Here is a 17,575-nt window from a genome sequence, read left to right as displayed (position 1 = left end):
ATAGATCTTTCCATGCTTCTCTGTATTCGTCACGCATATCATTTCTTTTTTTTTTAAATTTTTTTGGGGAGATGACTCCACTTCACTCTTTTTTTCTTTTTTTGGCTAGGCAATAGGGTTAAGTGACTTGCCCAGGGTCACACAGCTAGTGAGTGTTATGTGTCTGAGGTCACATTTGAACTCAGGTCCTCCTGATTCCAGGGCTGGTGCTCTATCCACTGCGCCACCTAGCTGCCCTAGAATATCGTTTCTTATAGTAATATTCCATTATATTCATGTGCCACAACATTTAGCCATTCCCTAATTGATGGGTATCTACTTTGTTTCCAGTTCTTAGCTATTACAAAAAGTGTTGATATAAATATTTTGGATGATATAGGGACTTTCTTCTATTTTATGGTTTCCTTGGGGTACAAACCCATTAATGGAGTCTCAGGTTCAAAAGGCACAGACATTTTAATCACTTTATTTGCATAATTCCAAATAGCTTTCCAAAATGGTTTGCTATTTCACAGCTCCACTAACAATGTATTAGTGTGCCTATCTTTCTACAACCCTTTCAATATTATTGACATTTCTTGACATTTTTGCCAATTTGCAGGGTATGAGGTGAATGAAACCTCAGGGTTGTTTTGATTTGATTTCTCTTATTATTAGTAATTTAAAGCGGTTTCGTATGGTTGTGAATACTTTACAATTCTTTTGAGAACTGTTTGTTCTTATCCTTTGACTTCAATGATATACTTCTTAGAATTTAGCTTGGCTGACCCTTAGGCAGCAATCACATCACCGAGCCCATTGTGGAGGACACTGCCTTGTACTATGGTTACTTGCATTTATTGTTTTACCCTTTACCGGATTATAGTCTTGATGGGATCATAGATTTGGCTTTGAAAGTGAATTTTGGAGTCATCTGTTCCAAACTCCTTTGATTAACAGATAAGGAAATAGAGGCCTAGGCCTAGGTGAAGTGCTTTACCTAAGGGTAAATGGCAGGGTTAGAATTTAGAACTCAAGGTGCAGGTAGGTGGTGCAGGGGATTGAGTACCAGCCCTGAAGCCAGGAGGACCTGAGTTCAAATGTGACCTCAGACCAAACACTTGACACTAGCTGTGTGACTCTGGGTGGGTCGCTAAACCCCAACTGCGTTAAAAAAAAAATATTTAAAACTCAGTCCACAGACTATAGAATTTTCCCTAAATGTTTTATCTCCTCAGACAATTTAGTAAACTAAATAAACAACTAATATTACTGAATCATCTAGAGCTGGAAGGGTTCCCTGAGGCCCTCTGTAACAATTCCCTCATTTTGCAAAAGAAGAAGCTGAGGCCGAGAGACTTGCCCAAGGGTCATACAAGTGGTTAGCAGAATTTGAACCCAGGTCCTCTGACTCTGGAGTGATGGGTACCCTTTCAACTTTGAGCTAAGTTCCTATTGTCCCAACCCAGCTGTGTGACCTTCGCGTAAGTCGCTTCTTTTCTCTGCGCCTCACTTTTCTCATGTGTAAAAAGCAGAGGTCACACTCAACGACCTCAGACCGCCCCAGCTGGGCCAGTGTAAGTACGGTTGTAAGAAACCTGGGCTGGGGGGGAGAGGGGGCCCTCCAGGAAGGGGGCGGGGCCTGCTACTCCCACCTGCTCTGGTCGTGGCCCCGCCCCTGCCCAGCCCCCAACGCTTTACGGCCCGCTCTAACTCCCGCGAAAAAGACTCTTGTCGTAAAGAGGCGCCTCCCTCCTTTCCCTCTCCCCCGTCCCCTCCCTCCCTCTCTCCCTCCTTCCCCCTCCCTCCTCTCAGCCGCCCCGCTCCGCCTGCGCGGCCCGCCAGCTCCTCCCCCCTCCTCCCTCCTCCTCTTCCTCCTCAGGTAATGGCCCCAGTTGCAGCCTCGAGCGTGGCCAGCTGCGGGCGGGAGGGGGGGTGGGGGTGGCGCGGAGGAGCGCGAGGCCGGGGGTGCGGGGGAGCGGGGGAGCGCGAGGCTGGAGGCGCGAGGCGAGAGGCGGGCGTCCTCCCGGGCCGGCCTCGCGGTGGGGGGGGCTGAGGGGTGTGTGGCGCCCGGAGCGCGCCGCTTCTTCCCGGGCGTGCGGGACCCTCCCGCCGGCCGCCAGCTGTTCTCCTCCGCCCCGACGCCGCTTCGTCCTCCGTCTCCCTTCCTCTTCTGTCTCCTCATCGCCCCATTCTCATCCCTCGCCCTTAGTCCCCGCACCCCTTCTTCACTCTCCCTTTCCTCTCATCACCTGAACCTGTTCATCCCATCTGCTTTCCCTTCATCCCCCCATTCCCATTCCTCAGCCCCTAAACTTCTCTATCGCTTATCACCTTTCCCCCGTTCCCATCCCTCTCCCCTCCCCTCCTAAACCACCCTCTTCATCCACATCCCCTCGCCCTTTCTATCACAACCCCTTGTCCCTCTCAGCCCCTGAATCTTCCTCTTCATCCCCATCCCTTCATTCCTTATTCCTATCCCTTTCCCCTACCTCCTCAGCCCCTAAACCTCCCTCTTCATCCCCATCCCCTTTCTCCTCAGCCCCATTTCTATCCTTCGCCCCTCAACGCCTTCAGCCTCTAAACCTCCCACTTCGTTTTCTGTCTCCTTTGTCCCATTCCCCTCCTTCTCCACTCATTCCCTAATTCCACCATCTTCATCCCTCTTCCCTCACCTCTTATCCCCCTCTTCCCCCTCTTCATCCCTTTTCCCATCATCCTGCTCCCCTCATTCCCTAATCCTCCCTTCTCATCCCTGTCCCTATTCCTCTCTCTCCATCCTCCTATTTCTGTCTCCCTTATTCCCCCTCACATTCCCTAAACCTCCTCTAATCCTTCAACGCCCTCCTTCTCCCCTCATTCCCTTATTCCCCTTCTCCGTTCTTCTTACCTCATTCTTTAATCCCCCCTTCATTCCCCATCCCCCTTCCTCTGTCCCCCATTCTATGCCTTTTTCCTTTATTCCTTTTCTCACCCCCATTCCTCTTATCTAATCCTTAGCTTCCCAGTCCCATCCCTCTCTCATGATCCCCTAATCTTTTTTCCTCACCCCCATTCCCGTCCCTCTCCTCATTCTTTTATCCCCCTTCTTTCTATCCCCTTTTTCATCCCTGTCTTTTCCCTTCATTCTGTAATCCCCCTTTCTTATCTCATTCTCTAATTCTCATCTCCCCCATCCCTCTCTCCTTATTCCTTTATCTCTTTTCTCCTCAACTCTTGTACTCATCCCTACCCATTTCCCATTCCCCCCAAGTCATTACCTCATCCCTCTCCCCACATTGTTTTATTCTCTTTTCCTTCATTCCCTCTCATACTCTCATCTCCTCATCTCTCTCCCTTTATTCATCTCTCTTATCCCTCTCGCTCTCCTCCTCCTATCCTTTTACTCTTTTTCTCTCCCTTTCCCCCCCAACCCCTCCAGTCCCAGCTTCTGCCTGGATAGGAAAAGCTAGTTTTCTGTGCCAGGCAATGCCTGAACAAAGCCCAGCCCCAGAGCACTTTGTACCAGCAGCCATAGCAGAGATAGGAGACAGCAGCTGCCACCGCCTTGTGCCCCATGCTTGTGCTTTCCCACCCTTCCCTAGGTTAGCATCAGACAGCTGTATGGCAGGAGGATGGCAGAGGACAACCAAAGGGTGGATTATCTGGCTGGGTTTTGCTGCCCAGTTGGGGGTCTGGCTGCAGGCAAACCCAGGGTGCTGTGCCATGAATCAGAAATCTACCTCTCCAATGGGAGTGAATTCGTCTATATCTACAATCAAGAGGGAAAGCTGCTAAATGTAAGTATCCCAGATGCTCTGATGCACCTCCAGGTCTGATTATATGTTCTTCATAGATGCTTAGATTTAGAACTGGAGGGGGCCTTAGAGGCCATGGAATCTAGCCCATTCACTCATTTTACAGATGAGGAAACTAAGGTCCGGAGGTGTTAAATGATTTGCCCAGGGTCATACAGCTAGTCAGTGTCTGAAACAGGATTTGAACTCAGGTCTTCTGACTCAAATCTAGTGTTCTTTTCCATGGTACCATGCTGCCTTTCATTGGCCTTCAGAAATATGGGTAAAGTTTCTGTATTTATAAATGGCGTAAAAATGAATGTGTCTTTCCTGATAATTGCTGGATTCATATCTTTCTCCTAATGAGTCACAAAGCTCTCTCCTTCTGTCCCTGGTGACCAGCTGCACCCCTCACTCTACACACATGGCCTCCAGCCGTTCATTAAATGCATGTTCTGTGTTCTTGTTCAAGCAAATGTGGCATGTTTAACTTTAAACATTGTTATTCTTAACTCTTTCAGAAAAAATTCAAAGTTAAGTTGTGTGTGAAGGAGGGAATTTTTGTCTTGTATCAAACAACATATTGGAAGAGTGATATAACCTAATGTCTTGCCCTAGAGAGGATAACAGGAGGGAGTTATATTGAGCTTAAGGGTTAATAAGGTATATTTTCTATGGGACTGGTATAAAAAGTCAGGTTATTTGTGCTTTATGTTTATCTAATGGGCTCATTCTTTTCACATCTAGGCTGTATATAGGTTTCCTGATCAAGTCTGGCATCTGGAGCTCCTTGCCTTACGCAGGGAGCTCTATGTCCTGTGTGCTCGAAATGGCATTTACTGTTTATCACTGGACCCTCAAAGCAGGTGAGGTACAGGTGTATCCCCAGAGGTGTAATGGTTTCTGACTTGGCCAGAGAATTTACTAGCAGGAATAGTAACTCGCTTTCTGGTATATATCTTTTAACATGTTTGAAATGACACCTGACATCACTCACCCAACTGAGATGCTGTTTGATTTGCACTTTCTACCTCAGATGAACGTGATTAAAGGTAGCAGACCACCAATGGACTCCATACTATATCCTCTCTACTCAGACTTCCTTAACTCCATGCTTTTGCAAATATTCTGCCTCCCCTCAAGCTGTGGCTCAGAATAAGAACTACAGTGGTCAATCAGGAAAATTTATCCTTTACTTTTGGGCACCAGTCCATATCTAAAGTGTTTTCAGCCTCTGTTCATCTGACTGTCTGTACTTATTTATGTAGAACTTTTCCCACTCCCACCTTCTGGACCACCTGTGACAGGGCAGCTCTTTTGGTTTTCCTAGACTCTTTGCTCTACCCAAGAAGTTTAGGAGGTGTCATTCAGGTCGGTAGAGTCTGGAGAAGGCAAACAACTTCATGGCTGGCATCAGACTTCTCTGTCTTTGGCCTTGATGGTTCCTTTACTTCTCTGGTATTGGTATGATGACTGTGAGATATATCTCCAGCAAAAGGTGATCCAAAAATAGTTACTCATAACTCCTTGAAATTTTTGTATTCAGGTAAGTCTTGTCTGTGAGAACTGAGGACCTGACATGGCAAGACACAAACTATTCACTTTTTTTTTTCATTAAGTCTTTAATATCTGAATTGTTGTTTGGGAAGAAGACAGGCACAACACTCAATTGGCCAGTTATAGGATAACATATTTTCTATGGCAACAATATGGGAGAATGAAGATAGTTCCTTATTGCCATAGGTAATCAATACACCTAGGATTTTTTATGGCTAATTTAGCTCAAAATTTTCTTTGTTGATGCAAGTTTTGTACAACTGATTATCATGAGAGAAAATATAACAGGAACCTATTTCTTCTGAATAAATAGGTAAACTGTCATTGACATCAAAGGTTAGCTGTGGATTCAGTTTCTGGAATGTTTGCTCACCCACACATGTAATGTGTCCACTCATGAACCCATAGTTCCATTAATTTCAAGGAGAAGTGGGAAGATAGTCTGACAGAGCTGCCCAAGGGGCTACTTCATTGTTGTGCTTCCAGAAAGACTTGCTATGTTGCCACTACTTCACCTGAAAGACACATTCAGGAGGGTTGACTATAAAAAGTCCCCTACCTAGACATGTGCTTGATAAGGTGCTTCTAAGCACCATCCTTTCCTCTTTAGCTTGTTAAGAGGGTGTACAGGCTGCAAGCTCTGGGCCTTTGTCTTGACTGAAAGCTTTTCCCTGTTTGCTTGAAGGTTGGTGGACCAGACTGATGGAGAGGACAAAGAAAGTGATTTCCCTTCAAATGTGTTTCCTGTGGACTCAGACTCCTGTGTCTTTCCTGATGCTACTCTGTGTGCTTTCACGGTGCTGAATGACATCATCATCACCCTGGCTCAGGGCCCATCCAAATGGAGGATGAGACTGTTTGAGCAGCCCCAAGGCTCAGATGGGGATCCTAGGCCAGGGAGCCAGTTCAGTGAGGTGGAGTTCTCTACCTGCATTTTGCCATCAGGGAGCAATGGGAAACCCCTGGCCTCTCGTTTCCTCCCAGTCCTGTGCTGTGCGTCCCCTCCAGGCACCAATGTTCTTCACACACCTTGGTGTAGTTCTGGAGGTTTTGTGCTAGAGGAGACCCTCTTTGGTTTGCTGTTTGGAGCAGATGCTACCCTTCTGGAGTCTCCCATGATCCTTTGTGGTTTTCCAGATGGTCAGCTGTGCTGTGTGCCGTTGAAGGCCCTGTTATCTCCTGAGGTGGCTCTTGGTGGCCCTGAAACCCCTGTCAAGATACTTCACCACTTAGAAGAGCCTGTGGTCTTCATTGGAGCTCTAAGAACAGATCCAAGGATCCTAGAAGACATGGATGAGAAACCACTAAATGAAGATACAAGCTGTGACTGTATGGTTGCTGTTGGTCACTATGGCAAAATGATGGCCATTAAGTCCAGTCGGGAAGAAGGAGGAAACTTGGTGCCAGAACTAAGAGAATACTACATTAGGGGACCTATTCTCTGTGCTGCCTGTGGTGTGGGAAGCCGAATGTATTACAGCACCCATTCTGATCTTTCTGTGGTTGACCTGGCTTGTAACAGCAACCCCTCAGATCCTGAGAAGATAGATAATGCCCAGGGGGTCCTACCTCCAGTTCTGTCTCCAGCCAGTTTAAGTATCTGTAGCGTTGTGACCCTTTCTGTGTCTTCTAGGGCACCTAAAGGTACTGGCAACTATTTAAAGATAAACCATGTGGTTTCAGGCCCCAGTGTGGGGCCTAACCCACAATTTTACTATCTCAGTGAAGTTGTTGGTAGATCCATCTTTCACTTGCTTATTCTATTCCATCCCTTCCTGTAGCTTCAATTTTACCACCATCTTTCACACCCTTGTTGTTAAATCACTTGTCTTATCTCAGGGAGTGTTGATTTAACATTAAAGAAAAGGTTGATTGTATTAAGTATGGAACTTGAATAGTGTTAACTACTTTCTGCAAAACTCCTTCCTTTATATTTTAATTCTTATCATTAGTGTTGGGAGAAGGGGCTTGTCTTTGCTTGGTTTTGACCCTTGGCTGTTTGATAGATTACTCACTTGGAGCCTGTTGGAGCCAGGTCATTTGCAACAGACAGTTTAGGATAAATTCAGGTTGACCTTGAGGCTTTTAGTTTTCTTTTGAAAGTTGAAGAAGCAACTGGTCTAGTCATCAAATGACCTGCCAGTAAACCACTCTGAAGTAGAGATGTGGGAAGCAAGGAGTTCTACTTTTGTGGGTATGTTTTCCACTAAACAAAACCAGAGAAGGTTTGAATTGTGCTTTCCTAATATAGGGGAAAAGTAATGGAGTGATCATTTCCATTGCCACATTTTTCATTAAGGTACCTTGTGAGTGTGCTTTAGAGGTAAAAGCCAAAATTGTCTTTCTACTACTGGGAGAGAAAAAAGAATGGCCAGAGAAGAGAATACCAAACTAGTGAAGACATATGTATTTGTAACCTGTTAGTATACCATTTTTTTTCTTTTTGCTGGGCAATGGTGTTAAGTGATAGTATACCTTTTTAACAATGAAAAATAAGGCTACTTAAGATGTTGACCCCAAAACAGCCTTACTGTAATATGCTATTTGCTTGAGGAAATGTGCAGAATGTTATTTATGAACAGAAAGCTTAAGTATACAAAGGGATACTCTTTGGAAAACTCAGAAAAAAATCATCTATTTGAAAATGTCTTCCTTTTGACTTCTTGAGGAAGTCTGTCAAAAGTTGCCTGTTCCCTTTGACCTTCTTTGGTGGCTGTCTTCCTTGGCCTTCCTATGCCTATACCCCAACCATCAAATGAGATTTAGGGCTTGAAGTGGAACAAGGGCTGGGAGACAAGCAATTTCTTCAAAAGGAACAAGATCTTGTTTGCCCCAAAGCATCCCTGACAGACAGTAAAGGAGATTGGAAAGGAAACAGAACTATGGTAAAGAGACAGAGCAGCTTTCAGAAAGTCACCTGCCCCTCACTACAAGGGCTGATGAAAGGCTCTCAGCAGGACTTTGCTGTATCTTCTCTGTTCTCTTTGGAAATGCTGCAACATTGTTCTCTATACCCAGTCTTACATTGCATAGTACTGTCACTATGTTGTGTTGTATGTGTTTGTTGTTTTCCTTGTGAATTTTCTTAGCTGTTTTTTTCTGTTCATTGTAGTCAGATTAACATCCTTATTGCCATTTCTCTACCAGAGTGACCTTACTTTTCTTGGGAGGGTGCATTTGGGATCTCCAGAAATTTCATTTCAGCAAAGATTGTTTAACAGAAATGTATACTTATTATTCTGCCTGGGGGTGGGAAATTTTTATTCCTGGTCTCTGGGCAAGGTACCCTTATCTGTCCCAGAAGAATGGCCTTTCTTTGTCAATAGCTTATTGGTTTTTTGCTAGCATGTATCCTGGTGGTCAAGAGAGAATGTTGGGTGTCTGAGATGTTGCTTCCTGTCTGCTTATCAGGTTCTAACCATATGCATGTCATATATCAGGTGAAGCAGAACTATTGGCCCTGTCTGCCAAGGGCCGACTAATGACCTGCAGCCTGGATCTGAGTTCTGAGGATTCTCGGCCAGTGAGGATGAACACAGGAAATGTGGGTCAAAAAATTAAGGAATTACTCTCTGGAATTGGCAATGTCTCTGAGAGGTAAACATGTCTCCTTAGCTACTGGTGCAGATATAAATGTTAGTCTAATAAAATGTATCCTATCACTCATATTCATCATTTAGGTCTGTTTTAATGCATATTGGTTTTGCCTCTGGCTTAATTTTTAGAATACTGAGCATTGCCATTGGCTGGACAAAATGCTGCATAAATTTGTAGTTTGAGCAGTTGGGAAGCCAGGCTATCTCAGGAAAACAAACGAATCCTTCTCTCTGTCATAGATAACAGCCATACATCCTTCCCCTGATAGGAGAGAAGAGGATACCCTTAAACCCAGCTAGTCTTTCCTCTCAGTTCTATCATTCAGCTTGGAGGTGACGTGTTAAAGGAATATGTGCTTTAGATGTTTTCATATCTCTTTCTGATTTTACCAGGGTATTATAAAGACTATCTGAACCACAGGTGCAGTTGTTTTGAATTATTTCTGTAGCTTCCCACTGCTTTCTTTAAAATTTTTTTATCATGAACTTAAACATCAACAAATATGAATATTCCTATCTACAAAGAAAAACAAAAAAGAGATTTGTACTGTATATGAAACTGAACTTCTGTTACGTACAATTTGTTTTTTTCTCCTACTACATACATCTTGCTGAGTTTTTTTGGTATAATTCATATTTAACATAGTTCCGATACTACCCTGTTTGTCTGTGTCTGTTTCTGAACTTCCTTCCCACTACTTTCAGTGTTGCTACTTGTACAGCTTCAAAAAGTAAAATGGGCCAATTGGGAACATTTTGGTGAACATCAGGGTGGAGGATGAAACATAATTTCAGTCCCATTGAAGGTGTTAATTAACATCAGAATTGCTAGTTAACTGGCCATATATGGGGGTGGTGGTGGTGGGGTGTGTAAAATTTGAACTCGGCAGATCTGGCAGTAGGTACTGAATAGTTAGAGTAAAAACACCAGGCTCTCTGGTGGTTGTTTTCAATTATGTTTTGTATAGGGACTTGCGCTATCCCTGGCTTGGGAGATGGGACATCTTGTGTGGGAGTTTAGAGCTTTTTTTGGTAAATTGATTAGAAAGACTTTGTGTAACAAACCAAGTATTCTTCTTTCTATAGAGTATCTTTCCTGAAGAAGGCAGTTGATCAGCGGAACCGTGCCCTGACTTGCCTCAATGAAGCCATGAATGTGAGCTGTGCCCTTCTATCCAATCGGGAAGGACCAAAGCCCATTAATTGTACCACCACCACTGCCTGGAGCCGCTTTCAACTCCGGGATGTGCTGACAGCCACTTGTTTGCTTGAGAATAGTAGTGACTACAGTCTAGACCAGGGGTGGACCTTTTGCATTCAGGTGTTTACTAGTTCTTGTGCCTTAGAAGTGGACTCTGTTGGTTCTGCCATCACTTACACCATTCCAGTTGATCAGCTCACTCCTGGCAGTAAAAGGGAAGTGACATTACCACTTGGCTCCAATGAAAATGGCAAACTAGACCTACCTGTGACCATATCCTGTGCACTATTTTACAGCCTCAAAGAGATTCTGGGCAGTGCTTTAACCTCTTCAGATTCTCTGGATGCCCCTTTTTTTGATGACTGCCCCCCTGACATCCTACCTGACCGGGATGGTATCTTCCTGCCCCTGGGTGAATACACTGTGGACATGCTCCAGTGCCTTCGTTTCCCTACCCTTGCAGTGGCTGAAGTGCAAGTTCCAGGCCTTCCCAGTCCTACCAGTGACCCTGTGAAAACCTTTTTAGAAGCTTCCAGGGGGCAAGTAGAGCCTGAACATATGAAAAACATTGAGCCAATGGGACCAGACTTCCTTAGAGCCAAGTACCTTCCACCATCAGTGGCCTCAGTCAAGGTGTCATCTGAGTTGCTCAAAAATGCCCTAAAGGAATATTGCTCAGGTGGGTAATAATGACTGATAATCCTCTCTCTGACCCTGAAAGGACTTCAGAGCCTAAGAAGATTAGATCCATTAAGTCTGTCATCTTTCCTTCCCACCCCATCATTCCTTATTGCATTAATTGCTACTTCCTCCTCTAGTGTGATTAAGGGTTGGGATGCTGCAGATTGGATTGTTACATCTAAACCTCTTTCTCCTTTGGATTTATGTCTTATAGACAGAACTTCATGCCTTCTCTCTCCCATCCTGAACACACCCAATCTTAAAACTCTTTCCAAAAGAATATTAGGCTATTTAAGTACTCAGTCTTCCCTTTTGAAGGAGCTGAGCTTTTTGAACTTTTTAAAATTTTCCGAGTAGACTCTTTTAGCCTGAAAATAGGACAGTAGCAAAGGGAAGGGAGGATTTGAATTGGAAAGCTGTCCTTCATAGGTGTTGGCCACTAAAAGCAATGGGGAGTGTATGTAGCCTTCCCTAAAGTGATAGGTATTCTTTTTTCTACCTTTCCAGAAGTCCCCCTGTGTTGTGCTACTCTCCAGTGGCTATTGGCTGAGAATTCCATAGCGGACATAGTGAAGACACAGGTGCTGACAGAAGTCCAGGGGGTGGCCCCAGATGGAAACGACATCCACCTCCTCGTCCGAGAGGCAAGGAATGGGTTAGCTCACCTGTTTCTGCAGGGAAACCTTTACCAGGCCCCACTCTTACCTTGTTCCACCCTAATTTCTCTCAGGTTGTGGAACAGCTGGAGAAGCTCTATCACATGCAGGGCTTAGGGTCAGTAGCTCATATCTTGACTTATGTGTGAGGCATGGTGCTAAGCCTTGTGGTTACAAAGACAGTGTGAGAATCACAATCACATACTACTTTAGCGCATGGACCACTCTGATATGAGTTTTCTACCTCACCTACTTCCACTTGCCAACGTGGAAAAACCATCACTAGCCGAATAACAGTGCCTTTCATGAGAAACCAGTGACATAATATCTGGTTTTATTAATTATAAGTTAACTATTAATTCCAGAGAAAAAAAAGGCCTCTTGATTATTAGAAGAAGCCCTCAGACCTCCTAGAGGGCTGTTATAGACTATCCTTTGAGAATCCTTTGTTTTTTCACTCCCTTTCTGATGCCAGCCTGATTACCAAAGCTAAAATGTGATGTCAGGTCCAACAGCTTTCTCTTGGGAACATCTCCTGTCACATATCCTTGCAGAAATAAAAGGCTGACAGTGCTTTTGTATAACCAGTCTTGCTTTTCTCATTCCTTCCCAACTCACAGTGCTGTACACAGTAAGACAAAAGAGCAAAAGGTATTCATGTTCTTTCCCTGCTCCCTTTACCTTTTTTGTAGGGAAGGGCAAATTATATGAGCTCAGGTTGTCTTGGCCTGAACTCAAATATAGAGGACTTCTAGGAGACCATAGTGGTTTTGAAATGTTGATCTAGGATTTGCCTCTTATGATGAAGACCTCAGAGACCAGCCTCAACTGGTTCAGTCTCTTGGAGGTCTTTTGGAATCCCCAGATGGTTTCAGACCAAAGCACATTCTTGAGACTGGGCCAGAAGCAGCTTCTAGATGTCACTGTGGTATTGGAAACTTACAGAAACAACTGGTAATAATAGTCCACTCAGCACCAGTAGTCACTTTGATGTCCGGCATCTTGTATTTCCCACAGGATCCAGTAGAAGGAGCAAAATCCTAATTAAAATCCCTATCCTAGAGGGCGGCCTGTCCTGTGTGCTAATTACAAAGGACAAGCTAGACTTGCCTGGCTTTCTGTTTTTCCTCACATTTACTGAATTGTTTCCCCTTCTTCAAAATACAAAAGGAAAGTCATAGCTACTTCTACTGCATTCTTGACAAGGTTGGATAAAACTTCTAGAGAAATGACTGGCCAATCAGAAGATAAAACTTGTCTTCAGCCTTTCATGCCTGAAAACACTAATACCAACAATGTGATTACTGACAGCATTAGTACAGTCCTGACTCAGCTTTCTGGATTAAATCCATTGGTGCAGCTATGGGCCTGTTATTGAGTGTTGGGACACAGGTCTGCCTCATTAACATGCTTTTGGTGGCAGTGAGCTGACAAGGTTGGAGACTTATGGTTTCCATGGAGGCATGAGTAAACTAGTCATCCCAGATTCCTTTGTTGGAGATAAATCTGGCTTGAGGCCCTGGAGTGAGTTCAACAGGTCTTGATTTTAAGGGGACAAGTGTTCCATGTTATCAAACTCATTTTATGTTCTTGGGCCCCACTGGAAACATCTGTTTAGAAAATAACTAGCATTGATTTCTGACAGGTAGCTGGTCTATCAGGCTTAGAGCTAATGTTGGTAGTACAGTAGCCTATGCCACAATGATTATCTTTTATGTTCAAGCACTGCTACCTTCTAGCAAATAAATAGTATGGTGAGGTTAAGCTAGGTGATGGAGGAACCCCTACTATGTGCATGGCTTTTGGCTCATGCCAAAAGATTTCAGTAGAGATAACCTCAAGGAGAGAGGGAGTCACAACATCAGAGATTTTAGAGGAAGGGCTGAGTGGAGTCCCTTCATCCCCTTTAATGAAATTCAATGATACGCAAAATTTGCAGTAAGGATCTCTTCTTTGTTGCAGGTGGCTGTGACTGAGCTGTGCCCTGCAGGGCCTATCCAGGCTGTGGAAATCCAGATGGAGAGCCCCTCTCTGGCTAACATGTGCAGGGTGCATCATGCAGTGATCAGACGCATCCAGGTATTTAAAAACTCATCAGTGAGGCAGTGAGACCCATTAATCTATGAGGCATTCTGCTGAGAGCCCCACCAGCATAGCCCCAAACAGAAAGGAGCAAGAGTGGTTTTAAATAGCTTTATGGGGTCCCTGTGTGTTCAGTTTAGTTGCTTGTAGCATGAGCTACAGTTACCATGCCAGGATGTTGCAGGAAAATCTATCTCAGTCTTGACTATTCTGCTTCTAAATGCATCTGAAACAGTGCTAAGTTTCTCTGCAGCCAAAAGGAGTCTGGTATTGTGTGCTCTTGTTTACCATGGAAACAGCCATCTCTCACAGCAAGCAGCTGGGCCTCTTTCCTTTCAGATGCCATTCTTTTCTGGTGTTTGTCCTTGAGCTACCTCTGTAGGGTCATATGGGTGTTGGGAACAGTGTCTAAATTCCTTATGGCTTTCAGATAAAAGCATTAAGTATATTAGTCATACTAAAAATGCAAGACGGTTCTTTAGCTCACATACCATAGAGTTTTAAATTAATGTATTTTTGCTGCTTTCCCATCCTAACCCCACCAGCTCCCACTCCAGACATGCACCTGATCTTTAGTATACAATATGCCATTGGGTGTGTTAGGGTAACTGACCTAGAAAATTGGTTTGAGTGGAAAGAAGAGAGATCCAGTGGTTTGCATTTTTATAAGTTAGAATTAGTTGGTGATTCTCTAATATGCACAGACTATTTCTGAAGTGGGTATTAGAATTCCTAATACCTATTGACCATTTTTTGGTTTATAGGAAGCTTCCTCAGCTTATCATTCCCAAAATCTCTTTGGATCATACATATTAGAGTAAGAATAATAGTGAAAGTAATAACATGGAGCCAGTATGATGCAAGGGAAAGAACGTTGACCCTAGAGTCAGATGACCTGTATTCAAATCCTGCTTCTGACACAACTACCTGTGTGACCTTTGGCAAGTCATTTAACCTCCCAGGGCCTCCCACCCTCTCAAAGTCTAGCCCATCCTCCACGTCATAGATAGGGGAGAGGGTGCTCCCAGCAATGTAAAAGAATGCCAGCCAGGGTGTCTTGAAAATGCTACAATAGCTATGAAGGCTGATAAGAACCCTGAAATTCCGTCCACTTAGGGCCTGGTATATACTACTGATTGGGTTAACACCCTGACCAGTATAGTAAAACTGCTCCTATGAATCTAAGAAATAGGCATTGGGTTGTCAGGCTGGTGCTACCCAAAATTCATCATAATAATCCTTTTGGCGTGAAGGGCAGCAGAAGCATTTGTATTCCTTCATGTTCTGAAATCACAGGATAGCAGAATATGTCAGAACAAATCAGAAATACCAGCATCCACCCATTGGAAATCCTTTGATGCAACTGGTACTGACTCTAAAAGCATGAATACTTTTATCATGCAGTAATAGAATAACAAAATTGGAGCCAGATCTCAACAGTTATAGGCAAAGGTTTTATCCTGCTTCTTTTCAATGATTCCTTCAGCTTTATGTCACCAAACAAACATATTGCTGTCCAGTGCAAAGGTAATCATTAAGTCTACATTAGATGAAATAAGAGATGAAATTGAGAGGTTAACTAAAATCTGAAGAGGAAAAGTTGATGACACTGAGGTCATTGAAAATCTGCACTTAATACAGACTCTAGAAATAATACCAAAAATGAATGATGAAGCATTTTACTTGCCTCCTGACTGGGAGGTGATGGACCTAGGTTGCAGAATGGACCCTGGGCATAGTCAACTGTGAGATTTTGTTTTGCTTGAGTATGCATATTTGTTACAAGGGTTTTGTGAGGGGTTTTTCAAAGTGGGATGTGAGACGTTAGAGGGAAAAAATACTTTGAAACAATTCCTTCATCTTGTGGAATCTTTACCTAGCAAGATAAGACCAAGTAGCTAGAATTATACATGAGAAGCTTGCTGTCTTTAATGGACTGACAGATGACAAATTCCCATGCTACAAATACAGACCTCCAACGATTCAGGAGAAAATAGCTTATAAGCTATACTGAAACTAGATCATTATGACAGCTTATTGACTACATTATGACTACTGGCCATAAGAGCCTGAACATCACATTGATCTGTGAAAACTGAAGAACAATGTTCTCTCTCTCTCTCTTTTTTTTTTTTTTGGTGAGGCAGTTGGGGTTGAAGTGACTTGCCCAGAGTCACATAGCTAGTGAGTGTTATATGTCTGAGGCCGTATTTGAACTCAGGTCCTCCTGACTCCGGGGCTGGTGCTCTATCTACTGCTCCACCTAGCTGTCTCTAGAAATGCTTTCAGTGAGCCTACAAAGGATGAGCTGGTATCATAATACTCTTTTTAAACTAAAAGGGCAGTTATCCCCTTATACAACAGTCTGTGGAAGATTCACTATAAAAGAATAATAGGATAGTGGCTTTTCTTAGAACTCTTTCTATTTCAACTTCATTGAAAAAGATTGGAAAAAACAAATAATGTCTACTGTTACATATTTTGCTAAGGTTTACAAAGCACTTTACATGCATTATTAGACCTTAAAAATTATAGGGTCAACTTTTCATTTTATAGATGAGGAAACTGAGGTCCAGAGATGGGAAATGATTTGCATGAGGTTATGCATCTAATAAATAGTAGAATCTAAATCTGGTGCTTTTTTTTTCCATTAGAAAACTGTCTCACTGTAGAAATATTTTTGAAGATTCATTTGGGATCTCTTGAGCATATTTAAACAGCCTGGGAAAGTGAAAAATCAGTAGAGCATAAGATCAGGGAACAAGTCACACTATGGCTTGAGTCAGGGTTCAGGGATGTATGTATACAGGGACTGCCTGTGGTCCAGTAGTTCAGATAGTTTGTAATTTGTCACAGTGTTCACATAGTTCAGTGTTTCAGGAAATTCCTGTCCTTGGCCCTTGACTGGACACATATTTCAAAGGTTCTTATAAACTGGGATCCATAATTCTACACTCATGGGTCACAAAGCAAAACCTCTCCATGTAGCAAAGGACAACTGACCAGGCAAGGAAGGTGTCTGAAAGAGAAAGGAACAGAGACCACCTGGGAAGTGTTAGGCAAAGTAACAGTTACAGCTCCATCCTAGAGCTCTTTTTGCATGAAAAGGATGAAGTATAAAACCACCCCTTGAGATAGGCTGGGAAAGGTTTGTTTTAAATGGTTTGGGATGTAAAATGTGTTTTGCTGATGGCAAAGGTAGAAGAGGAGCTATATTGGCCACGTCAATTCAACAAATATATTTACTGTTGAATCAGTATGGGTTCAATTCCTCAAAGTCAGTCTTTGACTTCCTTCCTCCTTATCCTAACATCCAGTCTGTTGCCAAGTCCTGTCAATTCTGCCTATGCAAAATCTCTCATAGTCTGTTTCCCCTTCACTCACACTGCCACCGGCATAGTTCACAAGCCATCACAACTTTTTGCCTGGAATATTGTTCTAACTTTGTGACTGGTCTCCTTGACTCTAGTCTTTCTTGTCTCTAGTCCATAGTTCATGAGATTATCAAAGCAGTCTTCTTAATGCATGGGAATTGTCACTTCCTATGCTCAGAAACCTTCAGCAGTTCCCCTGAGGCTATTACTGGTGGTTTCCAAAGGAATTCTGTGTCATCAGTGAAAAAGTTCTAAGTACACACCTGATATATATTTGTTTATAAATTATTTACTATATGTAAGAAGAAAAATGTATGCAAAAATAGACAAAAAAGATCAAGTAGTTTCAAATATTTTAATTTTATTAATGGTACAAAAACTTTTGCCCCTAAAAGTTAATATTTCTTCAAGCATTGTTATTTAATATGCTTCATTTTAAAAAAAATCTTGGTTTAGCACTTTGTGATGTAGCAATTCCAGGGACTGCTTCTAAGTTCAGTTTATTTTGATGTTTAATCATACTGGCTGTCACAGCTGACAATGATACCTCACAAAGACATGTAGATCCACATGGAAAAGGTGTATCGATGGCTGTACTTACTAAATTATGATGCATATTTTTCAGTCCCTTCCACCAATTATGCAAAATTTTTTGTGGTATCTTGGGTAGTAA

The 17,575-nt window shown here is 43.2% G+C and overlaps 1 protein-coding gene across 3 annotated transcripts in view; it reads left to right on the top strand.

Moving 5' to 3' along the window:
- Positions 1-1,766: 1,766 nt before the first annotated feature.
- The window catches only part of FAAP100 (FA core complex associated protein 100), a 31,658-nt gene continuing 15,849 nt past the window's right edge, over positions 1,767-17,575 (top strand). Inside the window, exons 1-8 of one of the 3 annotated variants that reach the window (XM_021000818.2) lie at positions 1,767-1,861; positions 3,564-3,758; positions 4,503-4,621; positions 5,998-6,956; positions 8,753-8,909; positions 9,995-10,788; positions 11,298-11,434; positions 13,409-13,525. In XM_021000818.2, coding sequence (XP_020856477.1) covers positions 3,594-3,758; positions 4,503-4,621; positions 5,998-6,956; positions 8,753-8,909; positions 9,995-10,788; positions 11,298-11,434; positions 13,409-13,525 — 2,448 coding nt within the window. In that variant the 5' untranslated portion in view covers positions 1,767-1,861; positions 3,564-3,593. Of the gene's footprint in view, positions 1,862-2,003; positions 3,759-4,502; positions 4,622-5,997; positions 6,957-8,752; positions 8,910-9,994; positions 10,789-11,297; positions 11,446-13,408; positions 13,526-17,575 lie in introns of those variants that run through there. The other 2 variants (XM_021000819.2, XM_078155861.1) reach the window with 2 other exon arrangements.

Source organism: Phascolarctos cinereus, unplaced genomic scaffold, assembly GCF_003287225.1.
Source record: "Phascolarctos cinereus isolate Bilbo 61053 unplaced genomic scaffold, phaCin_HiC Scaffold_5;HRSCAF=322, whole genome shotgun sequence".
In the NCBI taxonomy this organism is placed as follows: Eukaryota; Metazoa; Chordata; class Mammalia; order Diprotodontia; family Phascolarctidae; genus Phascolarctos; species Phascolarctos cinereus.
Note: the sequence above shows the minus strand (reverse complement) of the source record. Positions and strands in the feature narration are given on the sequence as shown.